This window comes from Lichtheimia ornata (genome assembly GCF_029851405.1).
Source record: "Lichtheimia ornata isolate CBS 291.66 chromosome Unknown scaffold00121, whole genome shotgun sequence".
Classification (NCBI taxonomy): Eukaryota; Fungi; Mucoromycota; class Mucoromycetes; order Mucorales; family Lichtheimiaceae; genus Lichtheimia; species Lichtheimia ornata.
In genome coordinates, this window is record NW_026695441.1 from 17,487 (window position 1) to 40,368 (window position 22,882).

The 22,882-nt window shown below is 44.5% G+C and overlaps 8 protein-coding genes across 8 annotated transcripts; 5 read left to right on the forward strand and 3 right to left on the reverse strand.

Moving 5' to 3' along the window:
- Nucleotides 1-103: 103 nt before the first annotated feature.
- On the forward strand, nucleotides 104-4,141 carry O0I10_012328 (uncharacterized protein; the record flags this gene model as incomplete). The annotated part of the gene is made up of 18 exons (XM_058492261.1): nucleotides 104-556; nucleotides 639-733; nucleotides 793-1,054; nucleotides 1,118-1,284; nucleotides 1,341-1,474; nucleotides 1,536-1,578; nucleotides 1,633-1,893; nucleotides 1,949-2,081; nucleotides 2,137-2,394; nucleotides 2,458-2,559; nucleotides 2,612-2,793; nucleotides 2,850-3,063; nucleotides 3,129-3,174; nucleotides 3,231-3,342; nucleotides 3,402-3,588; nucleotides 3,653-3,749; nucleotides 3,805-3,859; nucleotides 3,928-4,141. 18 exons carry the CDS (start codon nucleotides 104-106, stop codon nucleotides 4,139-4,141), a joined length of 3,015 nt encoding a protein of 1,004 aa, XP_058336968.1.
- A 258-nt stretch (nucleotides 4,142-4,399) lies between these two features.
- Nucleotides 4,400-5,912, forward strand: O0I10_012329 (uncharacterized protein; the record flags this gene model as incomplete). The annotated part of the gene is made up of 5 exons (XM_058492262.1): nucleotides 4,400-4,599; nucleotides 4,654-5,168; nucleotides 5,230-5,386; nucleotides 5,463-5,633; nucleotides 5,690-5,912. The coding sequence occupies 5 exons, from the start codon at nucleotides 4,400-4,402 to the stop codon at nucleotides 5,910-5,912; spliced, it is 1,266 nt and encodes a 421-aa protein (XP_058336969.1).
- Nucleotides 5,913-6,205: 293 nt separating this feature from the next.
- Nucleotides 6,206-7,293, reverse strand: O0I10_012330 (uncharacterized protein; the record flags this gene model as incomplete). Its single annotated transcript, XM_058492263.1, has 2 exons — nucleotides 6,206-7,003; nucleotides 7,291-7,293. The coding sequence occupies 2 exons, from the start codon at nucleotides 7,291-7,293 to the stop codon at nucleotides 6,206-6,208; spliced, it is 801 nt and encodes a 266-aa protein (XP_058336970.1).
- Nucleotides 7,294-8,100: 807 nt separating this feature from the next.
- On the forward strand, nucleotides 8,101-10,940 carry O0I10_012331 (acetyl-CoA carboxylase, biotin carboxylase subunit; the record flags this gene model as incomplete). Its single annotated transcript, XM_058492264.1, has 12 exons — nucleotides 8,101-8,182; nucleotides 8,240-8,279; nucleotides 8,349-8,451; nucleotides 8,514-8,609; nucleotides 8,679-8,800; nucleotides 8,865-9,399; nucleotides 9,464-9,523; nucleotides 9,596-9,690; nucleotides 9,750-9,948; nucleotides 10,015-10,107; nucleotides 10,176-10,290; nucleotides 10,351-10,940. The coding sequence occupies 12 exons, from the start codon at nucleotides 8,101-8,103 to the stop codon at nucleotides 10,938-10,940; spliced, it is 2,130 nt and encodes a 709-aa protein (XP_058336971.1).
- A 1,682-nt stretch (nucleotides 10,941-12,622) lies between these two features.
- On the forward strand, nucleotides 12,623-13,484 carry O0I10_012332 (uncharacterized protein; the record flags this gene model as incomplete). Its single annotated transcript, XM_058492265.1, has 5 exons — nucleotides 12,623-12,864; nucleotides 12,931-12,969; nucleotides 13,037-13,140; nucleotides 13,233-13,399; nucleotides 13,458-13,484. 5 exons carry the CDS (start codon nucleotides 12,623-12,625, stop codon nucleotides 13,482-13,484), a joined length of 579 nt encoding a protein of 192 aa, XP_058336972.1.
- A 2,465-nt stretch (nucleotides 13,485-15,949) lies between these two features.
- On the forward strand, nucleotides 15,950-19,477 carry O0I10_012333 (uncharacterized protein; the record flags this gene model as incomplete). The annotated part of the gene is made up of 3 exons (XM_058492266.1): nucleotides 15,950-17,385; nucleotides 17,458-17,924; nucleotides 18,006-19,477. The coding sequence occupies 3 exons, from the start codon at nucleotides 15,950-15,952 to the stop codon at nucleotides 19,475-19,477; spliced, it is 3,375 nt and encodes a 1,124-aa protein (XP_058336973.1).
- A 1,236-nt stretch (nucleotides 19,478-20,713) lies between these two features.
- Nucleotides 20,714-21,935, reverse strand: O0I10_012334 (uncharacterized protein; the record flags this gene model as incomplete). The annotated part of the gene is made up of 2 exons (XM_058492267.1): nucleotides 20,714-21,554; nucleotides 21,613-21,935. 2 exons carry the CDS (start codon nucleotides 21,933-21,935, stop codon nucleotides 20,714-20,716), a joined length of 1,164 nt encoding a protein of 387 aa, XP_058336974.1.
- A 215-nt stretch (nucleotides 21,936-22,150) lies between these two features.
- On the reverse strand, nucleotides 22,151-22,723 carry O0I10_012335 (uncharacterized protein; the record flags this gene model as incomplete). Its single annotated transcript, XM_058492268.1, has 1 exon — nucleotides 22,151-22,723. One exon carries the CDS (start codon nucleotides 22,721-22,723, stop codon nucleotides 22,151-22,153), a length of 573 nt encoding a protein of 190 aa, XP_058336975.1.
- Nucleotides 22,724-22,882: the final 159 nt, after the last annotated feature.

A 22,882-nucleotide genomic window follows, 5' to 3' on the forward strand; every position in this document is an offset into this window, starting at 1 on the left:
AAAAAAGATTCAGGCGGCGTTTTGATAGGTTGGGTGAGGATGAATGAGTGTCTGAGCACACACCCACCACAGCATTAATCCATTTCCCTTTATATTATTCCACATGAGCAAACGCCAGTTGACATTGAGCTCCTTCTTCACTAAAAAAACAGACACCAACGCTCCCAATGCGAAACGTCCCAAGAATGTGGAGACACGACAATCCAACAACAATAACAACGACATGACTGAACAAACCACAACGCCGCCGCCTTCGTCGTCGTCGCCTTCTTTACCCATTGACAGCTCTCCTTCCAATTCAGGATCACCAGCAAAAAGTCCACCTCGAATGCCCACCAGACGTGATCCTGAAGCTGCAGCTAAACGCCATGAACGTTTTGTGGAGAAGTTTGCACAGCTGGAGCGTGATCGTGAAGCAAAACGGCGACGCGTTGACACACCACAAGCATATTCACCACTGGAACTACAAGTTCTCGAGCTCAAACGGAAGCATCCCGGTGTGCTTTTAGCCATTGAAGTAGGATACAAGTTTCGATTCTTTGGTGAAGATGCTAAGGTAATGAAGGATAAATGGGGGGGGGGATTACAATGACCAAGAGACATCCATTGACATGTTCATTGTTGTTGTTGTTGTCTAGATTGCGTCACGTGTATTGCATATCGCTCATTTTGTGGATCGAAACTTTTGGGTGGCGAGTATACCAACACATCGATTAGCTGTACATGTACGAAGGTAATTTTGGGATGGCATACAATTTTACTGCGCACGCTTTATTGATGATGCATTGATAGGTTGGTGCATGCTGGACACAAGGTCGGGGTTGTACGACAAACCGAGACAGCCGCTCTCAAAGCTGTTGGATCGAACAAAAGCGCCCCTTTTCAACGTGAGCTCAAGCAACTTTATACCAAAGGCACCTTTGTCGATGAGATGGATACCGTTGGAGTGGATGAGGAAGCCAAAGTGGAATCTTCTACAAGCTACCTGGTTTGCATTGTCGAAGAAAAACGAGGTGGAGGAGGTGTTGACGAACGCGTCAAAATTGGTTTGGTGGTAAGTAATGGATGGTCATTGGGTATGTCCCTACTGGATTTATTGATATGGTATGTATGGTAGGCTGTTCAACCTGCTACAGGCGATATCATGTATGACTCTTTCGAAGATGGCTATATGCGATCAGAGCTGGAAACACGCCTTTTGCACATTGAACCAAGCGAGCTACTATTACCCCACACACTCAGCAAAGCTACCGAAAAAGTGATAAGTCATATGAGTGGTCAAAGGTAAATTACTATTATTGGCTGTGAGGACGATACAATAACTCATGGATTGATGATAGACCTACCGTTTTCGGTGATTCAGTGCGCATTGAACGTATGGAGGAAAACGACAAATTCGCTTCAGACTACAATACAGCATTCACATTTGTATCCAACTTTTATACCCAACCATCCAACCATGAGAAAAACTATGGTAAGGGCTATACATATCATTCATTTCATGCACATCCAGTTACTTACATGATCCTCCTTAGAGCTACGATTCTCAGAAATCTTGAATCTCCCTGACCCAGTAATGTAAGTCATCACATATTGAAGGAATGCTTGGCTATGTATTAATCGTCCTATTAGTAAAGCGTTGGCATCTATATTGCGCTATCTTGAAGAATTCGGCTTGGAGCATGCATTGCAACTCACCAAATACTTTGTTCATTTCTCGTCTCGAACGCACATGTTATTGAACGGCAACACACTGGCAAATTTGGAGATTTATCGCAATTCCACCGACTTTACGGAGAAAGGTTCACTCTTTTGGATACTCAACCACACAAAAACACGATTTGGGAAGCGATTATTGCGTAAATGGGTGGGTCGACCTCTTGTGGATGTACAGTAAGTAGCTCACGTATGCCGTACGATCTTGTATTTATACGTATTATTCAATCAGACAACTCAATGAGCGTATCAATGCTATTGAAGAATTATTGACAACCGATAATCCGATGAAGCCCACTGTGGAAGACTTGTTGAAGCATATGCCTGATCTCGAGAAAGGTCTTTCCCGTATCCACTATGGCTTGGTTAGTATGATGGGTCATTGGTTTAAACGTGCATGCCTCTAATCATCTCATCTAGTCTTCTCCCTCTGAGCTTTTACAAGTTCTCAATGCATTAGCCAAGATATCACATACATTCAGCAACATACAACATGCCGAAAGCTTTCAATTCGAATCGGGTCTTTTGAACCAGCTCTTTGGATCGCTTCCTCGGATATACAATGACGTTACGGCGTTCCAAGGGATGATCAATGCGAATGCTATCGACATGCCAGATTGCAAACTTCACTTGTTTCGATCCGAAGAACGATGGCCGGAAATACTACGTCAAAAGGAGGTAGGCTGTGGATCATAAGATATGATGGGTAAAAGTTAGCGGGCCACTGATCCAGTAAAATAGAGCATTGCTTTGGTTGAAAGTGAATTAGACGAGTACTTGAGAAAGGTCAAACAAAGCACAGGGATCACGGGTCTTCAATTTGTCCACGTGGCTGGCATTGAGGTATATTGTATTATGGATTTCATCGTACTATTAGTTGACATGTCTCATATAGTATTTGCTTGAAGTCAAAAATACGCTTATCAAAAAAGTCCCTGGCGAGTGGATCAAGATCAGCGGCACTAAGGCGGTTTCTCGATTCCACACACCCTTCACAACACAAAAGCTGAAAGAACGTGAGCGTCACAAGGAGCAATTGGTGGTTACAGCAGAAAATGCATATCGTGAATTCCTGAGGTAGAGATATCAATGATGTGCACAAAGTCTTTGGATCACTAAAGGACGCTATCTAGGGAGGTTTCTGACAAGTATGAGACATTTCGTGATGTTGTGCTTAGCCTTGCCCAACTCGACTGCTTGCTTTCCCTTGCTACGGTTGCACGGCGACCCAAATACGTCAAGCCCACATTTTCAGAGCATACGCAGATAAAAGTGACCAATGGGAGACATCCAATGGTTGAGCAGTTCCTATCCGATTCCTATGTTGCCAATGACGTTGACTTTGATGTAAGCTTCACGTGCATGACGATTCTAATGATTATGTGTGTTAAGGTATTCTTTTTTCTTTGTAGCCGGATGATATCAGCACAATGATCTTGACAGGGCCTAACATGGGAGGTAGGTATTGGAAGCTATCAGAAAAGGCGTTATACTGAGATGATCTTTGACGATAGGCAAGAGCTCATATATTCGGCAAGTGGCATTGATAGCCATCATGGGGCAAATCGGTTCCTACGTTCCTGCTGATTCTGCACACCTTGGTATTTTGGATGCTGTATACACTAGGTATGATCCTTAACGAATCAACTCGCATTATGGTTTATTGACTCATACTCATTTACTAGAATGGGAGCTTTCGACAACATGCTAAAGGGTGAAAGCACATTCCTTGTTGAATTACACGAAGCATGCGATATTATGAAGCAGGCAACCCCACGATCATTGGTGATTTTGGATGAGTTGGGCCGAGGCACAAGCACCCATGATGGAATGGCAATCGCCTATGCCGTGCTTGAGCACTTTATTACTCGTGTAAGAGGATGGATTCTGAGCATGATCATATGTATATCGAGATTAATCATGGAGGATCTTATAGGTTCGATCCATCACGCTTTTCGTCACCCATTATCCATTTCTGGCAGATATCTTTCCTTCAGCTGCAAATCGACATATGAGCTTCATTGAACACGGTGGTAAGTATACGTGGGATAATCTGTGCTCAACGTCTAAACACTATTGCCACTTTAGATGATGTCGTATTCCTTTACAAACTTGTCGAGGGCACTAGCTTGAAGAGCTATGGGTAAGTGTCATCATGTTTACAGTGGAAGGAAGCATTGGGTTTTGACTTTGATGGTTCAAACATACAAGATTGAATGTTGCGCGTATGGCTGGACTCCCGGATACTGTCTTAAAGGTGGCCAAAGTCAAAGCGATGGAAATGGAGAAGGCGATCGAGGCAAAACAGAGTCTGAAAGATCAACGAACTTTATTGCGATACTTGTACGATCCACAATACCTCTCGGAGCACACGGATGATTTCAAGAAATGTGTGAATTCCCTTTTACCTCCTCCATCAGAATAGTTTTCTCGAGCTTTCCCCATGTAGATATCATCATCAATGACAGGCAATGAACTTCCTTTATTGACTCTTATCATATGTAATCTACTCTATGCATGCATGGTTTAAGAATTGGGTACTACGCTGGGTGTCCAAATCTATCAATGGAGCTGGGTATTGGGGACCGTCACACAGGGATATGTAAGGCTTGAGTACCTGCAACGCGGCAACCCACTGCTTTATTGTCATCGATCGATCCTCTACTTTGTACATTTATTCCTCATGGGCACACGACGACCTCTCGACGACGAATACATTGACATTGACGACACATTTGACGGCAATCAAGATGAGGATGCTGGCAAGGGCGGTTACTCTTGGGAAGAAGAATACAAGCGCAGCTGGGATGTGCTTCAAGAGGATGAAGAGGGTCGTCTTAGTAGCGTAGTCGCCCAATTACAACAGCAACGGAAACGGAGAAGGTATGGAGACCGTGATTGGAAACACAAAGACGATGGTGTTGATACTTTGGATAGGCTTCTTAAGGATACTGCCGTCATTCAGCGTGGTATTATTCGACACATGTTCCTCGTCATTGACCTCTCGGAAGCCATGAACGAGAAAGACTTGCGACCGAGTCGAGTTGAACTTACAGTAACTTACGCCAAGCAATTCGTCATTGAATATTTCGATCAGAACCCAATATCGCAACTTGGCATCATCATTACACGCGATGGCATTGCAGAAAAGTTAACCGAGCTTAGCGGCAACCCCAATGATCACACACGAGCTCTTGATACACGCAAAAACATTGAAACGAGTGGTGAACCATCATTACAAAATGCATTGCAGCTGGCACGATCGAGTATGGTGAGCGTTCCAAGCCATGGTTCCAAGGAGATCTTGCTCATCTTTGGAGCATTGACGACATGTGATCCATCGAATATCCACGACACCGTCAGCTTGTTACAAAAGGAGAATGTACGAGTCAACATTGTCGGTTTAGCAGCAGAGGTGCAAATATGCCGTGTATTGAGTAAAATGACCAAAGGTATGTACGGGTGGGAAAAGAAAGCTACATTGGATGGATGGCTCATTGTGTACTACTTTAGGCAGCTATGGTGTGGTATTGAATGAGGCGCATTACAAGGATCTATTATTCGAAGCCATCCCTCCACCAGCTACAGCTCCCAATAGAAGTGCATCCAACTTGGTCCAAATGGGATTTCCAAGGAGACACACTGAGAGTCAGGCCACATTTTGCGTATGGTAAGTGAATGCTGCTGTTGGATCAAAGATGGATGAATATGTGTAATGGGATGGGATATCTAACTACAATGTGTAGTCATTCACGTTTAACGACCGTTGGCTATATATGTCCACGATGTGGATCCAAAGTATGCGATCTCCCAAGCGACTGTGACATTTGTGGTATGACTTTGGTTTCCTCCCCACATCTTGCTCGATCGTACCATCATTTGTTTCCCGTGGATAACTTTGACGAAGTCCGTTTAAGGTAATTGGATTAATGAGGGAATCAACAACAATCGACTCACATTTTGATATACATAGCGCATTACACCATACGCATTGTTTTTCATGTCTCGTGGCATTTGATAAAGATGCTGGAACGGCTGCTGCAGGAACAAGCGCATACGCATGTCCTAAATGCAAACACGAGTTTTGCCCCGATTGCGATATCTTTATCCATGAGGTTCTTCACAATTGTCCAGGTTGTTGGAGTGCTGGTTCCAAAGATAGCAACCCCAATAAGGATCAAGAAAATCAAGCTTAATACCCCCTCCACATTCCATTGCTACCCACCTTTACTTTACTCAACCCATCCAACGCACTCGTGTATATAGAGCACAATCCTCACAACTTCAATAATATAAGAACATGCATCATACAATGAGAAAAAAAATGGCAACGTAACAGCGTCAAGTGGATTACGAAATGTTTATTGGGATGCAAAATGAATAACTATATACAAAAGCAAGGATGACACTTTTTCACTTTATTTGCAACACGAGCAAACAAGATACATTCTTCTTCTTCTCTCTCTCTCTCCATGGATATAGGGAACATTTACTGACGAGCAGCAAGTTCCTTAGCAGCAGCGGCAGCACGCTTAGCCATCTTGGCTTGGGACTTGACGCCGTTGATACCACCACCCCATTGCTTGCGGTGTTCTTCCCACTTGTCATTGTAGTTAGCCTTGACAGCGGAGACAAGGGAAGCAAGTTCAGCCTTATCGGCATCCTTAACTTCAGTGAAGGCAAGAACAGTGGCAGTCTTCTTGTGGACAACTTGGCCAAGACGAGACTTGTTGCGGACGATGCAGTAAGGGACACCCATCTTGCGGCAAAGAGCAGGCAACCAAAGGACCAATTCAACAGGGTCGACATCCGAAGCAATGGCAACGAGTTGGACCTTTTTGTTTTCAATCAAGGAAGTGACATGGTTCAAACCATACTTGACAACAATGGGCTTATCGGTCTTGGGAGCCTCCTTCTTGTTAGCCTTAGCCTCAGCCAAAGCACGAAGACGGGAACGCTTCTCAGCCTTAGACTCGGGACGGTACTTTTCAGCAAGCTTCAAAAGCTGAGCAGAGGTGTTGGCATCCAAGGTGTGAGTGAATTGATTGATGGCAGGAGGAACCTTGAGACGAGTCCAAAGGATACGCTTTTGGCGTTGAAGACGAATGTAAGCGGGCCACTTGACGAAGCGAGAGACATCACGCTTGGGCTGGATGTGTTGACCGATACCATGGTTACGAGGAGTGCTCTCAAGGAGAGGGTTGCCTTTGCCAGTCTTTTGAGAGGTCTTCTTGATGGGGTAAGGAGCAGGAGCAACCTTCTTGCCAGTGGACTTTTTTGCGGGAGGCTGTCATTGAGTGTATAAAAAGTTTGATCAGATTCAAATTCTTTCAAATTCACAACTCTGATTAAACAACACTCTAACAGTCGAGGCTATTCAAATCCTTAAAGGAAAAGAACAACACACGACTCAGCCCATATGTAGCATATGGAGAGAGAGAGAAGATACACACATCACTCGGCATTCCTTGAATCAAGTCAAGTGCGCAAAGAGCGAGAGGTGGATAAGGCAACAAGTGCCATCGGATGCAAATGCATCAAAAAGAAAAATCAAGAACAAGATCCTTTACTTACCATGATTAAGATGGATGGATGAAGAGAGAAATGGATGAAAAGTGAAAGAGGAGGAACAAAGGTTTCCTCAGCAACGCGCTCAAGAAAAATCTTTTGCTCTTGGTGGCTTTGCGTAGACGCCACTCGCTCTCATGCAGCTTGTAGCACCGCACTCGCTGCATTTTCACACGGATCAGGCACCGCCCTTTGGAGCAATCACTTCACCCAACACACCCACCACATGTGCCATTTTCATTCTGTTATCAAGCTTATGTAATGACATGTGGTGATGATGCATGGATTCATTTCAAGGTATGCAAGCTTGATTTCATCTCCATGGTTACTACTTGACTACAGTTGCCATGATCCATGAAATGACATTTCTCTTCACCTTGGATAGCATCTATTACACGCACGCATGTTGTTATCTGCTACATCATTTATCACATTGCCGAATGATAACCATGAAAGCTGTCACAATGCGCTATTGCTCTATTTCCATCATGCAGCTATTCGATGACTATTGTAATGGAAAGATGAAAAGATGAAAATGAGCATTGAAGAGCATGTATCAATCTTTGCTACAATGGGCATAAGTACATGGTGAGACACGAGAACGAAAAGAAAACAGCGGCGACATCGATAGGGAAAAGTTGATGGATTGGATCGTCCGAGGTGGTTGGCTGCAAGCTCTCCCACGCTCCCACGCTTTTGGCTGTCCGACTTCCCCGCACTCGTGAAATTGAAAGGACAAGATTACCCATTACCCACCCACCTCTTTTTCTTTTTCTTCTATCCTACCACACTCCTCACCCACACAAATCGTTTGCAATGTTTCGTGCACGCGTCTGTACCATAACCTCCACCACGCATACGCTGGCTGCTCGTGCTATGCCCCTTAGGCTTTACTCAAGTAAGATAACAATAGCCATCGTCAACATGGTCCGTTAACGTACTCGTTGATACATAGCACGTAATCCATTGTTCGAAAAGATCCTTATTGCTAATCGGTAAGCATATCAACATGCATGCAATGATGAGTAATGGCACATCTCACCTTCCTCGTATTACTATGATAGTGGTGAAATTGCATGCCGCGTGATGCGCACTGCAAAGGATCTTGGTATCAAGACGGTTGCTGTTTACAGTGAAGCTGATATGAATGCACAACACGTAAAGATGGTATGTAAGCAAAATAAGCGTCATCATCTTCATCATCCAATTCACACATGGGTTTTTATTAGGCGGATGAAGCCTTTTTGATTGGCCCTCCTCCATCGGCTGAAAGCTATTTGAGCATCGATAAGATTTTGAAGGTTGCACGCATGACAGGAGCACAGGTAAAGTACGACGAGAAAAGAGGCATGCTATGGAAAAAAAGGGGGCTGACATTGGGGCATCCTCATTAGGCCATTCATCCTGGTTACGGCTTCTTGTCAGAGAACGCTGAATTTGCTGATCGTGTCAAGGACGAGAAGCTTGAATTTATTGGTCCATCGGGTGATGCTATGCGATCCATGGGATCAAAAAGGTAACATCATCCACTTGTTAACGTGGATAAGGGAAAAAGGGAGCTTACTTGGCAACATCTATAGTGAATCCAAGTATATCATGGAGGACGCCGGCGTCCCTGTTGTACCTGGTTACCATGGTGAAAACCAAGAAGTTGGCTTTCTTAAGGAGCAAGCAGCCAAAATTGGCTATCCTGTATTGATTAAGGCTGTCAAAGGTGGTGGTGGTAAGGGTATGCGTATCGTATGGTCTCCATCCGAATTTGAGGAAATGCTTGAATCATCCAAACGTGAATCCATCAAGTCGTTTGGTGACGACAAGGTCTTGGTGGAGAAGTACCTTGAACGACCACGCCATGTTGAGGTGCAAGTATTTGCCGACAAGCATGACAATTGTGTTCACCTCTTTGAGCGTGATTGCTCTGTGCAACGACGTCACCAAAAGGTGGTTGAGGAAGCTCCTGGTCCTGGATTAACATCTGAGATCCGAAACTTGCTTGGTGAAAAGGCTGTAGCAGCTGCTCGCGCCGTTGGATATGAAAACGCTGGTACCGTTGAGTTTATTATGGATAATGTCGATAAGCAATTTTACTTTATGGAGATGAACACTCGTTTGCAGGTAATGTCAAAGGAAATGGATGGTTGAAAGAAAAAACACCATGCTTATCATAATTGGGATATAGGTCGAACATCCTGTGACTGAAATGGTAACCCAAACCGATTTGGTGCGATGGCAACTTGAGGTAAGTAAAAGGATGAAAAATATCATCAGGGAGGAAAAAGCATGAACCTAATGGCCTTGTGTATGATGATAGGTCGCTGCTGGTAATCCCTTGCCAATGACCCAAGATCAACTCAAGCTTCATGGACATGCATTTGAAGCACGTATCTATGCTGAGAACCCATCAAAGTGAGTATCGATAATGAATCGGATTGTACGTTATTGATTTACTTATGGGCAATACATAGCCACTTTTTGCCCGATACAGGCAACTTGTTTAGCGTAAAGACCCCAGGTGCATCACCTGATGTGCGTCTTGAAACTGGTTTCATCCAAGGCGATCAAATTACCGTTCACTATGATCCCATGATTGCCAAGCTTGTTGTTCATGGCCAAGATCGTAACGACGCATTGAGACGCTTCCGACGTGCCCTTGAGCAATACCAGGTAGATTTCACTAAACATGGGTTGCATGAAAAGGATGGCTGACTTTGTTATGTATATGATCCATAGGTGGTTGGCCCTCACACCAACATTGAATTTATCAAGCGTGTAGCCTCCCATCCAGAGTTTATCAAGGGTGAAGTGGAAACTGGATTCATTCAGGTACGTAAAAATAGGCACATAGAGGATCATCCACAAAGACTTAAATGATCGTATCGTATCGTGTATAGCAATTTGAAAAGGATTTATTACCACCACCCAGTGCTCCCAATGCCGAGACACTCGCTGTTGCAGCTAATGCCATTCGATTGAAGGAGCTTGCCGATGTTCAAATCAATACCAATGGTATGTTTTATCTACATAAGAATAGCCATGCGGCATCTTGTTTACCAAAAGAAACACTAGATCCCCACAGCCCTTGGACATCCTTGCGTCAAGCATTCCGTGTCAACACCAAGGATAGCCAAAAGTTCACTTTCAATGTTGACAAGGAGAACCCATACAGCATCACAATTACCCCTAGCAAACAAGCTGGCTTGGTCGACATCCAAGTGGTGAATGATGCAACCAAGGAGACTATCAAGTCGTTTACAGACGTAGAGAGCCATTGGGATGAGGAGGGCCAATTGGTTTCCAGCATTGATGGCAAAAAGACAAAGAGCAACGTTGTCCTTCGTGGTGATCAGCTTACCGTTTTCGATGATCACGGTCGCACCGAAGCTCATTTGGCTACTCCTGCATACATTGTTGCCAGTGCAAAGGGTGCTGATAGTGCAGGATCTGTCAAGACCCCCATGCCATGCAAGATTTCTCAGGTACTGGTAACACCTGGTCAAACCATTGAAAAGGGCCAAACTTTGATTGTCTTGGAAGCAATGAAGATGGAGCACGTCATCAAGGCACCTGCTACTGGTACTATTAGCGAGGTTCTTTATAATGTCGGTGATCTTGTAGAAGAAAACCAAAGCCTTGTTACCTTTGCAGACGACCAATAATAAAGAACCCCATCATAATAAATTTGCGCTTTTTAGAAATCAATCCACAAGCCCAACTTTTGCATCATTGTATGTAGGATAATGACGTCTGTAATACTGTATAGCTTATAATGAATCAGCTTTCTACTAAACGAAGGCATGGTACACCTTTTGATTAAGGAGCGTGCTATGTAGGCTTATGAATGAAGCAGCAGCTATTACGTACATACACAATGAAATGTCCAGCTATGGACACTTTTCTAAATTTGGCAGATGGTGATCCGCATAATGAGAAAGGGCCTGACCCGGGGATGTTGTATTATGCGTCTTTCAACTCCTTTCGGTTGATTGACTTGTAGATGGTTTAGCGCCGAGTGCCAAAGCAATGTGGCTGAAAAAAGTGGATTAAACATGTTGCCAAGCAAGAGCTATCCTTCTTGATAGCCGTGACTTTACGCAAAAGGAAGCGTGTGGGATTTGCTGCATGATGTATTCATGCAGGTAGTATACACCAATGACATTGGGCTCATCCGGCCAACCTTCGAAAATGGCAAGTTGATGGATGGAGCATTGATCAACATGGAGATGGATATGGTATACAGAATTTTGATCATTGTGCGGATAACGAGGATGCTTTGTCATGCCTCCTTGAATGATAACAAAGAAATCGATGCTCGTCTTATGACGACCAAAGTAACACAAGGAGGGATCAGGTACCGTAGATCGGTCTGAAGACTTCTCCTACTACCGTGCAGAGACATTCCACATCCAATGACATCACTGTAGACGCCTCCTTTGGCACACAAAAACATAAGAGGCTTTATTGCAGAAGGGTGGCACATTGTAATACGCTCACTGTACACGCAAGCAAACCCTGTCTAACTCACATGATGATGCTGCGACAAGCTTTGGGCGTAGTGACGTGGATCACATAAGCATGCTGTGATGTCCAAAGTATACGCTACGATGAATAATCCCATGGCGATCAGGATGAAATATCTATTACTGGCTATGTATATCCCTGGTTTCGTTTTAAAGCTTCAACGTTCAAGCACGTAGGTGAAACACAACGTGCCCGGAATACGTTGCAAGTCATGATTGCATAATTGCTTGTAAATCAAGGTGATACGTTGTTCTCTTAAGATGTGTACATTATCCCGAGTCAATGGCGATAGATGCAGGATAGGCTGGTCTTATGGCTTGCACAAACAAAACAAGCGTAGTTGTTTTGACGCCCACCATAGAGCCAAAATGTGGATGGGGCTGATGACTTGTGCCGATAATGGCAAGTAACCGCGGCCAATGCACCATGTTCACTTTTTGACTCGCATATCAAAGTTACGCAAAATGAGTGCGCACGACATGACCAATATCATTCACTTTTTTTGACTTCCCCACATTGTGGCACCTTGGTTTCCAGGGCACCCACACACCATCACCACCATTGCCGCGTTGATCATGTTGTCGTTGGTATGGTATTTCAACCCCCCCCCCATCACCCCCACAATAACACCCCGTATCCACATACGCATAGCAAGCGTGATAGAGTGAAATGGATTTATTACAAACAAAGAGCGACATCTTTCAATCATGCACTTCTACTATGTACTCCTACTTTTTGACCTCATCAAGAAGGCGCCTATGCACACACGCGGCAAGTCACGGAAACAGGTGGCCTGCTCTTCTCTTTCTATTTGTTGCCAATGTCCAAACACAATGAGATCTTTGAGGATCCTGTCAGCAAACGAACACGACATGACACTGCCATTGAGCCCATTGGTGACATTGGGTGGAATCCACTGCTGATCAGGGACAATACGGCTATGGTCGCACCAGATTTCAATTGTTCCGCTGTGGTGAAGGGTGGAGAGATCAATCGATTCCAATTATCGTCATACGCTACAAACCACAAAGCTCTTGTACTCTTCTTTATTGGTAGCAATCTGTACGTATGTTGCATCAGCGTTATTTATATGACCAAGCTTGTTGATTTGACCATCCCACTAAATAGGATTGATCCGCGTGTGCAAATGGATCTGGATTTAATCAGGTAACAAGGAAGAGAAGAGAACATTACACGAACCACACGCCAAAAGCTAACCTAACGTGTATCACAGCAACCATCTTGATCGTCTTGAAGCCTTGCAAACACTCCCCCTGGCAATGTCGACGGCACCGATAGAGAGCATGCAAGACACCTGTAATGTGGGCTATCCACTTTGTAAGTATGAAAGGAATGGAAAGGAGGTGATTGGTGCATCCATATGAGACCGCATGATGATTGAATTTCCCTTTTGATATCCCCCAATGCAGTATCAGACATAACAAGATCCGTTTCTCGTTACTTTAATGTGTTGGATGCAGCAAATGGATCAGCAAAACGGGCCGCTTTTATCCTGGATCCAAGACGTCGAATTCGATATTCCTTTATGCTTGGCGATGATCGTATCAATCATTCCATCAATACCATTATTACCTTGGTACGTATATACAGAAACATGTGCATGTGCCATCACTCATCACAGGGGTTTGTTTTAGTTGCAGTCGGTGGTAATGGCTGGGTGAGGGAGTGAAAAGGATGTCTCTGCCAAGGCCGCCCTTTTGTCTCAGATCCTCAAGTGTCTTTTTCTTCTTATCTTCCCCCGCCGTCTCCCCCTTAACTGCGCGCCGTGCGCCAAAATACAGCTTTTGCCCCCCTCCCCCCACATCTTTTATTCCCGTTTTGTATATAGTGTCTAATTTACAAAAGAGCAATTGCTATGGTCCGATAGATCCATTCTCCCCCACACAAGAATAAAAATAATGGCGTTGATAGGTTATGATTGACTTGCATACTTTTAACGGCAACTTGAATTAAGGCTCACTTGCCTATCGCAGTTTAGCTCGATTCAAGTATTAGATCTACAATGCCCTGTTATATGGATATACCACACACGCCTCTCGTGTAGCATGGTCTTTATTTGCCATTGATGAGTCAATGTGCTACGATCAGTAAATCCCAATGCCTCGTTCGTCATTTGGAGTGTTGTGGGTCCTTCTTGAGATAGAATGATGGAGATCACCATTTTAGTTTGTGCATATCATCGTTGTAATATTTGGGCGGGAATCGCACATATGCTGATGCACATCAAGCCAGTTTTACGCGGGCTATCTGCATATGGACTATAATCCCCCCCTTGAAAGTCGAAGCATAATACCCTCCGTTATTAATCCTAACGAACAGGGTCTTCGTTTTTGTTTGCCCGCACCCATTTATTCAACCCCCTTTATGATACATTCACGCACGTGTACGTACGTACACGCCACATGGAAGCAATATGTATGGGCATGTGCGAGTTGCGGCCGGGGGTACCTGACCCGCCAATATGCAAAGCGTAAAAGAATGCAAGGTGAAATGACGTAAAGAGGTATTATTATTATTGATGATGGCTCATCCACACCACACCACATACACATAGAGTTTGCGTGTGCGTATACTTGCACACACACCCCTTGTCCCCAACAAACATTTTCCTTGTAACATCGTTATGGTCTTACTTAAACACCATCTTTCATTCACCGCATCATTCTCATCCATCACAATGTAGAGTGATTGATTTACACACTTTCCATGATGGAACTTGGAACAGAAAAACGTCGTTGGGTGACACAAAAGGAGAATAAGGGGGAGATGTAGGGAGGGACAAGATGTTACTCAGCATGATGTGGTGTGGTGGTATACATGTGCAAACCAAAAGAAAGCCTGTTCAAAGCAACGTAGGCGTTGTTGATGTGATCGTGCCGAATGAGAGATAAAGCATTTTATGTTTGCAGCAATTGAAACACTTTTTTTTGTGTGTGGCATGCTCTGTTGTTTTCATGCACAAATATAACGATGGCTGAACAAACGAATGAACACCCACATCTACTTGTTGTTTTATCCCCTACCACATCTATTGTGGATATACTCTTATAAACGTATGCATACATAGCAGGATGATACATGTAGATGTCAATGGTGCATGTCAACAAAAAAGGGCGCGGTTATGAGGACCGGATATGGGTACAATGACGACATGACGCTTACGTTGGTGCGCTCATACACAATCTAGTGTCCATTAAAGGTAGCAGCTATGGACCATTGGTTAAAGCGGCGCCATTTATCGGTTTCATACAGTGGTTTGGGCAAGTATGAATGGGTATTATTGCATCAACATGAAGGAGAGAGAAGAAAATGAACAAGGAGAGAAGAAGCTAAAGATAGTAGCATGTGACATGTTTGTTCTACGGATAGGAAGGATGGGGGAGTGTCAAGTTGCGACATCTGACCAAAGGATACACACACAAAATGGGCGCTTTATCGGATAAACAAGAAAGCGAGGAACGTATCTAGCATATCATCACCAATGTCGATCCACTAGCAGCAACCAAGCGGCGATAGGCTCGATAGCAAAAAGAGTTCGCTTTGCAAAAGATGATTTGTGCTACCATCGAGTTGCTGTTTCACATTTCCTTTCCAAATGCATCGCTGTTGAGGCTGTGCTACCACTCGGCTTGTCCTTGCGATTGAGCCCGTCAGCTGAGAAGGGGGGGTGCGTCATGTGAGCTCGTTGCATTGCAATAAGGTTGGCCCATTATCACAAGTTGTGCCCGCCTAATTTTTGGCGCAGGTGATGGTATAAAGGAGAAAAAGTATTCAAAGTGAGATGCTGCAATGCATGTTTTACTCGTTTGGATCATGTGTGTCTCATTTGGAAAGAAAAGGTGGGGGGAGGAGTAAAGGGACAAGAAGAACCGGTTGCCATCCAGCAGCAAAAAGTACTATACAACTAGGTGGGTGATGCTGTGATTGGTTAACGACAATGTGGGGTCGCTCAATCATTTGTACCGGCGGTATCCCAAACCTTCCACCGCTAGTGGCAACGCTTGTGTAACTCACCTTGTTTAAAAAGGCCTTTGCGTGGATGCTGTTTTCCCCGCTTTTTCTCTTCTTGTTACTCTTTTCTCCACATCGCTGGCGATTCTCCTTGTTTAACAAATACAAAACATTCATGGCCGCTTCCGTTGAAACATCGACATTCAATGCTGAGAAGCCTATGTCGCGAAAGAGGAAGCAGGACTATGCCTCGGATGCGACTTCTAAAACATCATCGCTGTGGTCAGACTATGTATGCTCATCACCAAGCTCACCAGCGACTACACTTGGAATGCAACATCAACATGGTGACGCTATGGCGGTGGATACAACATCATTTGCAACAGCAACATCATCAGCACAAGCTTTGGATTTGAACAACTTGGATGCCATGTTTGCAGCACATGGTGCAAATCAATTTGACCACTCATTTGACTTTTATAATTTTGACACCACAACCACTCACTTGCCAACCTCTGGTTCCGCTTCTCGTCGTCACTCAGTTGCTGTTGGTGAACTTGACTTCCATTCTTTTGACGCAACACGCAATACTTTTGACATGCAGCATTTTGACAATGAGATGCAACGTTTGTTGGCTATGCCATCATCTTGCTCACCATCAACATCAAGTGGTACAAGCACCGATACAGTGACAACTTCAGGTGTTTCGGATCCTGTCATGCCACAACAAGCTACACACAAGCGAACAGCATCTTTGCGTCTTGAGACATCGCTTCCAATGCAGCATGAGTCAACAGGTGTAGCGTCACCAAGCACACCAGCATTTTTCTCACCTGGTTTTCTTGAGGCGTTGTATTCGGATGAAGATAAGAATACCTCGTTTTTGTTATCGGGTGATCCAAATGCATCATTTACACCACCAATGCCGTTCACGTCCACTCCAGATCAACAACAGCAGCCAATGATGCCAATTTCCTCATCAGCACCTGCATCATCCAATCATCATGACTTTTTGTTACAGCACCATGCCGTCACCACGCACGCAGCTACGGAAGCTACCATTGCACCATCAGCCATTTCCAATAGCGATATGCATGCTGGTGTTACACCTTGGATGATGAATCATCAGCAACAACAACAACATCATCATCATCATCAAGAGCCTGTTTACCACCAAAAGCAATCACAACGCAGTAGCTGTATGCGATCATCACCACCTGGTTCACCTTCCAACACATCGACCATGTCATCATCATCCCCATCACCTCCTATCACCCCTATGCAACCTGGCTATGGTAATGGATATGACAATGGATTCAAGCAGCCACAACTTCAACATGCTACGATTCCAGAGGAGGACGAGGAAATGGCCATTGATCGTCAAAATGTGGCTTCCATGGCAACTTGGACTGCTGAGCAGCAACAACGTTTTCGTGCATCCAAGAGCAGCTTAGTGACTGCACGCATGTTGCAAGGTGCCAACACAGCCTCTGTACTCAAGCCCCACATTCAACAATACTTGATGAGCAGCAATCCAGCAGGCTCGGGTGAACGTACGGTGATGATTTTGACCAGCAAAGTTGCTCAAAAGAGCTATGGCACTGAAAAAAGGTAAGAGTAAAAAACCCATTACATGTATTGAGGAATATGCGTGACTCATGCACGACAACAACAAACCAACAGATTCTTGTGCCCTCCTCCTACTACGGTGTTATCGGGTGCATCATGGTGGACAAGTGACCCTTCAACCGTTGGCAATGACAAGGACAACAGCTTTTTGCATCACCATAGCAATGCTGCTGCTACAAGCACAACGTTGAGCCCACCAAAGTTGACTGTACATATTTCAGGCGAGACAACAAGCCAATCGGGTGTGGTGGAATGGCATGCTCCCAACGGCTCTATTTTGGATGCTTCATCAGCAGCATCAGCAGCAAGCAATGCAGCCATGTCGAGTGACACAACCTTGTCGGGAAAATGTGTATCAAAACATCTGCACATTAACGATGCTGACGAAAAGCGTAAGCGTGTCGAAGTCCTCGTCAAGATGCAACTTGGCAATGGTTTGCAGCTTGGCACCCTTGCTTCCAAAGGCATCAAGGTCATTAGCAAACCTAGCAAGAAAAGACAAAGCGTGAAGAATATGGAATGTAAGTAGTACCTGCTGGGCGGCGCCCCCCCCTGGTAGGATAAGGAAAAAAAAGACAACATGCTGACATTTTTACTACTAGTGTGTATTCATCATGGCACCACAATTTCATTATTCAATCGCATTCGTTCACAAACGGTGTCGACCAAGTACTTGGGCGTGTCTACTAGTGAACAACAACAAGGTGGCAAAGGCGCAACACCAGGCAATGGAACATGCTTTGTGGCACGTACTGGGTCTTGGGATCCATTTGTGATTTGGATTGTGGATACATCTCGTGCACCTGATATGACGGCAACTACCTCTCGCAAGCATCATCCAAACAATCCCAATTATCCACCACCACCTGCTATTGCTTTGCAAACGGACCCTGCACAACACCCACTTGCTATTCATTACAACCAAGCGGTCGTTTTGCAATGCGTTTCCACTGGTCTTGTTAGCCCTGTTATGGTGATTCGTAAAGTTGACAAGGGTTCAATGGTCCTTGGTGGCAACCATCTTGATGATCTTTCTGGTACTACGGGAGGTGAATGTGGTGACGAAGCTTTGGGTGATCCTGTATCCCAACTCCACAAGATTGCTTTCCAAATTGTACAAGATCCATCCATTGCTCACAGCAACAAGGCTGGTTTCCATCCACACACTATGGATCCTTCCGCTATGGCTAACGAGTGGACTCTACCTCAATCGTGTCAACCTATCACCTATCTTGCATGTCTCAATGATGTGGTTGGTATGCACAAGACAACTACCCAACGCATGTTTGTGTCACAACGAAATCCTGCAGCAGCCAAGGATTGGATGATGGGCCAAATGATGGGTAACAATGGTGACTTTATGGTGGCCAGAGAAAGTGATCGTGGCGGCAAAGTGGTGCGTAAACGGCGTGTATCATGCGATGTGGTCAAGCCCATGTCATTGCCTGCCAAGTTGCAAAACATGTCTCAACATCGTCGTCGTGTCAACTCTCTCAATGATGTGCCTGCTTTGCACCATAGACGTGGATCAACAAGCGCATTACTTGATCGTCGTGGTAGTACCGATAGCAACAGCAATCTTTCGGATGGTGCTTGTTGGACCGAAGATGTTTCTGATGCTGCTGTATGGACCATCGTTGGCACCGATTGTGCAACCTACACTTTTTGGACACCCCCTCCTATGCTTGATACTGCTACCAGTGATGCCACTTTCAATTCACCCTTCACAAGCACAAGCATACCACCATCAGCAGCAGCTGCAGCAGCATCGCCTATTACACCTTTCCCTGTGATTTCTCATATCCCACAATCTTCAGCCGCTGGCGGCGATTCACTTTCCATTAGTGGCGAGAACCTCACTCGTGATTTGGCTGTATGGTTTGGCGATGTAAAATGTCCTCGCACTGATTATCGCTCTCGTGAATCCATCTCTTGCTCCATACCCGATCTCAGTGAACTTGTTCGAAGCCCTGTTATCACGGTGGATGAAGAAAATGGTTCTCGCAAGTTGCCCATCCTTCTTGTTCGTGGCGATGGCGTTGTTTATCGCACTGGCAAGTTTTACACCTTTTAAGCTTTCTCTCTTTTACTTCTTTCTCGGTCACCACCTCGCTCTTACTCGCTCAAGCTCTCGTTTTTTCGCGTACACGAATTCTTTCTTTCACATCTCCAACGCACCTTATGTATGTTTGCTTTTTTTCTTTGCCTTTCTGTTTTTGGCATACATGATGCCCTTATGTTTTGTTTTGTTTGTACCATGCAACATCTTCTCTATGGCTATAATATGATGCTACTCCACCACCACCACCACCCAATTCCTTTATACATAAGTTTTCTTCTCTCCCCGTAGTGTAGATTCTTTTTCTCCCCCTCGTCTTTTTTTGTCTATTGCTTGACACACTCATTGTACCATACTCTTTGTTTTTTCCTGCTAGCACTGTACAGATAAAAATGGCTTACCTCGTGTAACCGTGATACATAACCTAAAGTCTTTCTCTTTTTTCTTGTACTCGAGTGATGACACGGGACAGCTTAAAAGGTCCGCAGGCCCGTGCACCGGAAAAGAGTGTGGATTCCATTCTGTAACAGTAAACACAAAGCAAACCCCAAGGTGGTTTTGCCATTAAAAGCAGCGCGCGTGATGACCTAGCATTTCATTCCCTTTTATGTGTGAGTTATTTACATACCTAATCAAGAAGGATCGGAAAAGAAAAAGCGAGAGAGTGATGTGTGCCGCTACTTGACTTTTGGGGAGATTGCTGCGTCGTTGGTTATAGCCCATATAATATGGCGCAGTCATGTCATTGTGTGTAGCCAAACACCCAACCCTTTTCAAGTCTATTGACATCTTGCCCCTCTTGGGTCAATGCGTTACACCTTTATCTAGAGTTTTGTGTAATCATAGACACACATCCACACACCCACGCACATCACCTTGGACACTATAGAAAAGGTGATAAGCTTAATACTACTAACCTGCTATCGTAAATCAACCCTTCACCCCCAAAAAAGGTCTTATCATCATGCTGATCACAAAAAAAAAGGTCGAGTATGCGGGGTTATTGTTTATTGGGCTACTTTTACTTGTCCAAATCTCTGGGTGGGACCGAGTCTTACAAAAGAGTGCTTATCATGTGGTGCCTTGATATACAAAAAGAGGATCATGACCAGCAGCTTGGATTTTATATTCCAGATCTATGCGACCGAGATGCTGGATCTCATCTACATGTCGTGGTAATCTCTTTTCCAATATGCCTTTTATTACGCGCATTCGCTACTATATTAATTGGTATAATAATAATGTTACTCCTTACAAGGATGGATGTGAAAATAGGGCCAATACACGATCCGTATCGCTACTCCAATGGGCTGCACATAGATTGTATTTAACGGGGATATAGTTTCCATCTTGATGAAGAATGATGCGATATCGAATAACAGGGCTGTCAAAGTAGGGTCCTCCACAGTAAAAGCACGCCTTGTCTCGGCTTAGATATTGTGATAAATGAGCAGGCATCATTGAATAATCCTGTGATGGCTCTTGTTGTTGTTGCTGTTCCATTTCCCCTTTTGATTTCCCTAATTTGACATGTCGTCTGCTACTGGATGATAATCGTTGACGTAGTCGTAATAGCAATTGTAAGCGTGATTTGTTGCCTCGATTTGTCACCAGCGTTGGATGCTGTTGTTGCTGTTGTTGCTGTTTCTTGACATGTCGAGCACATATTTCCACTAGACTTGGAGGATTGTGTGCCAGAGAATGCTGAAATTTGCTTATACGTCGTTGCATCCTTGAGCAGCCTTCCGTTTTGATGGTGACATGAGGCAAACTTAACAATTCGGCAGGGATGGCATCGAGACGGGTACAATGCGATAAATCCAACCATGTCAAGCGTTCTAAGCGTGATAGATCTGATGTCAAGTCTCGAACGGAGTTGTGAGAAAGGTCCAACCATGTCAACTTGTGGAGATTGGCGAGGATATCGGGCGTATGATGCAATCGATTATGAGCGACATTAAGTTGACGAAGATGTTTGAGATGCTTGAGTGCTGTTGGAAGTGTCTCGAGGCAATTGTGTGAAAGATCAAGTACCGTCAATCTGCTCAGGGTCGCAATTTGTTCGGGAAGCGAGAATAACCCCACATTTTGCCTACAACAGATCACACTTGTCAAACGCTATTCACAATGTATAAAAGTGGTCTACTTACAAATCAAGTCGAGAAACCGTACTTATCATACCAAGAGCACGATTAAATACCAAGTCATGCATTCGAGTAATCGAGAGCTGTGTCTTTTCATTGGTCATCATGATCTTTGAATCATCATCATTACTGCTGTTGCTGCTGTTGCCGTTGTTGTTGTTATGGTGACTTATGGATGATGCGGGGTGAGTGCTGTTGTTGTTGCTGTTGTTGTTGGTGGATGGATAGTAAGTCTTGTCGACGTAAGAGAGATCATGCTTGAGAGTAGTTGGCGAAAACAAATGATGTAATGGGTGATGATGATGAATAAAGGAAGGACTTGTTGACATGAGAAAGAGAACCGAGAAAGAGAGAAAGAGAGAGATAGAGATAGAGAGAGGAAGGATGAAGGGAGATAGAATGATGGACGATGAAGGATGAGAAGAAGGACAAAGTGATGTAAGTGTAAAATGATTGTTGATAAAAGACAAATAAAAACAAGGTTGGATGTAGGTGTCATCAAACAATAAATAGCCCGCCCTTTGTAAATGAACTAGAAGATGGTTCAAGAGCTGACTGTCTCGGGGATGCTTTGCTTCATCTCGACAAGCACAGAGATATCACTTTGTCGGGCAAATTGGATCACTTTCTGAACCAGAGCCAGTTGGATTCGCGACTCGACACCTGTCAGATTCCATATCCTCCCCTCGCCCTCTTCATAGACGTATTCAAGTCCTACTGCTCCAACAAGTCCCTGAGTATTGTCTTGCATCATCACCCACACTCTGTTGTATCCTTCTTGCTGCTGCTCATGAAGCGTCGCCAAATGATTCGCTATCCGTTGACTATCTTCAAACGCTCGTCGTCGATCTTGTTCTCGTATCCAAAAGAACCATGTCAATCCTATCCCAGCACTCCATAACGCCATAGCAATCACCGCTGCTCGGTGGGTCAACATGGGCGTCAATTGAAGGCTCAAAATGCCAACGATGCCAGCTTGCCAAGAACGTCGTGCTGTTGAATGCCGAATAACACTGCTGACTACGCGTTGTCGTTCAGTACGTTGGCTTTGTTCAAGGTAGAGTTTGCGCACTGCATCCTGATCGCTCGGCTGGTATTCACGAATGCTGCACTTCATGTTGAATAAAGGGAGGGGAGGAGGAGGAGGAGGAGTAGTACTACTTTCGCCAAGAAGATAATGTCACAGGCATACTCCCACACACACACACACATTCACTTGCTACACGAGGTGTCACCGTGACTCCTTCCTTTCCCCGCTCCCTTCCAAGTCTTTACC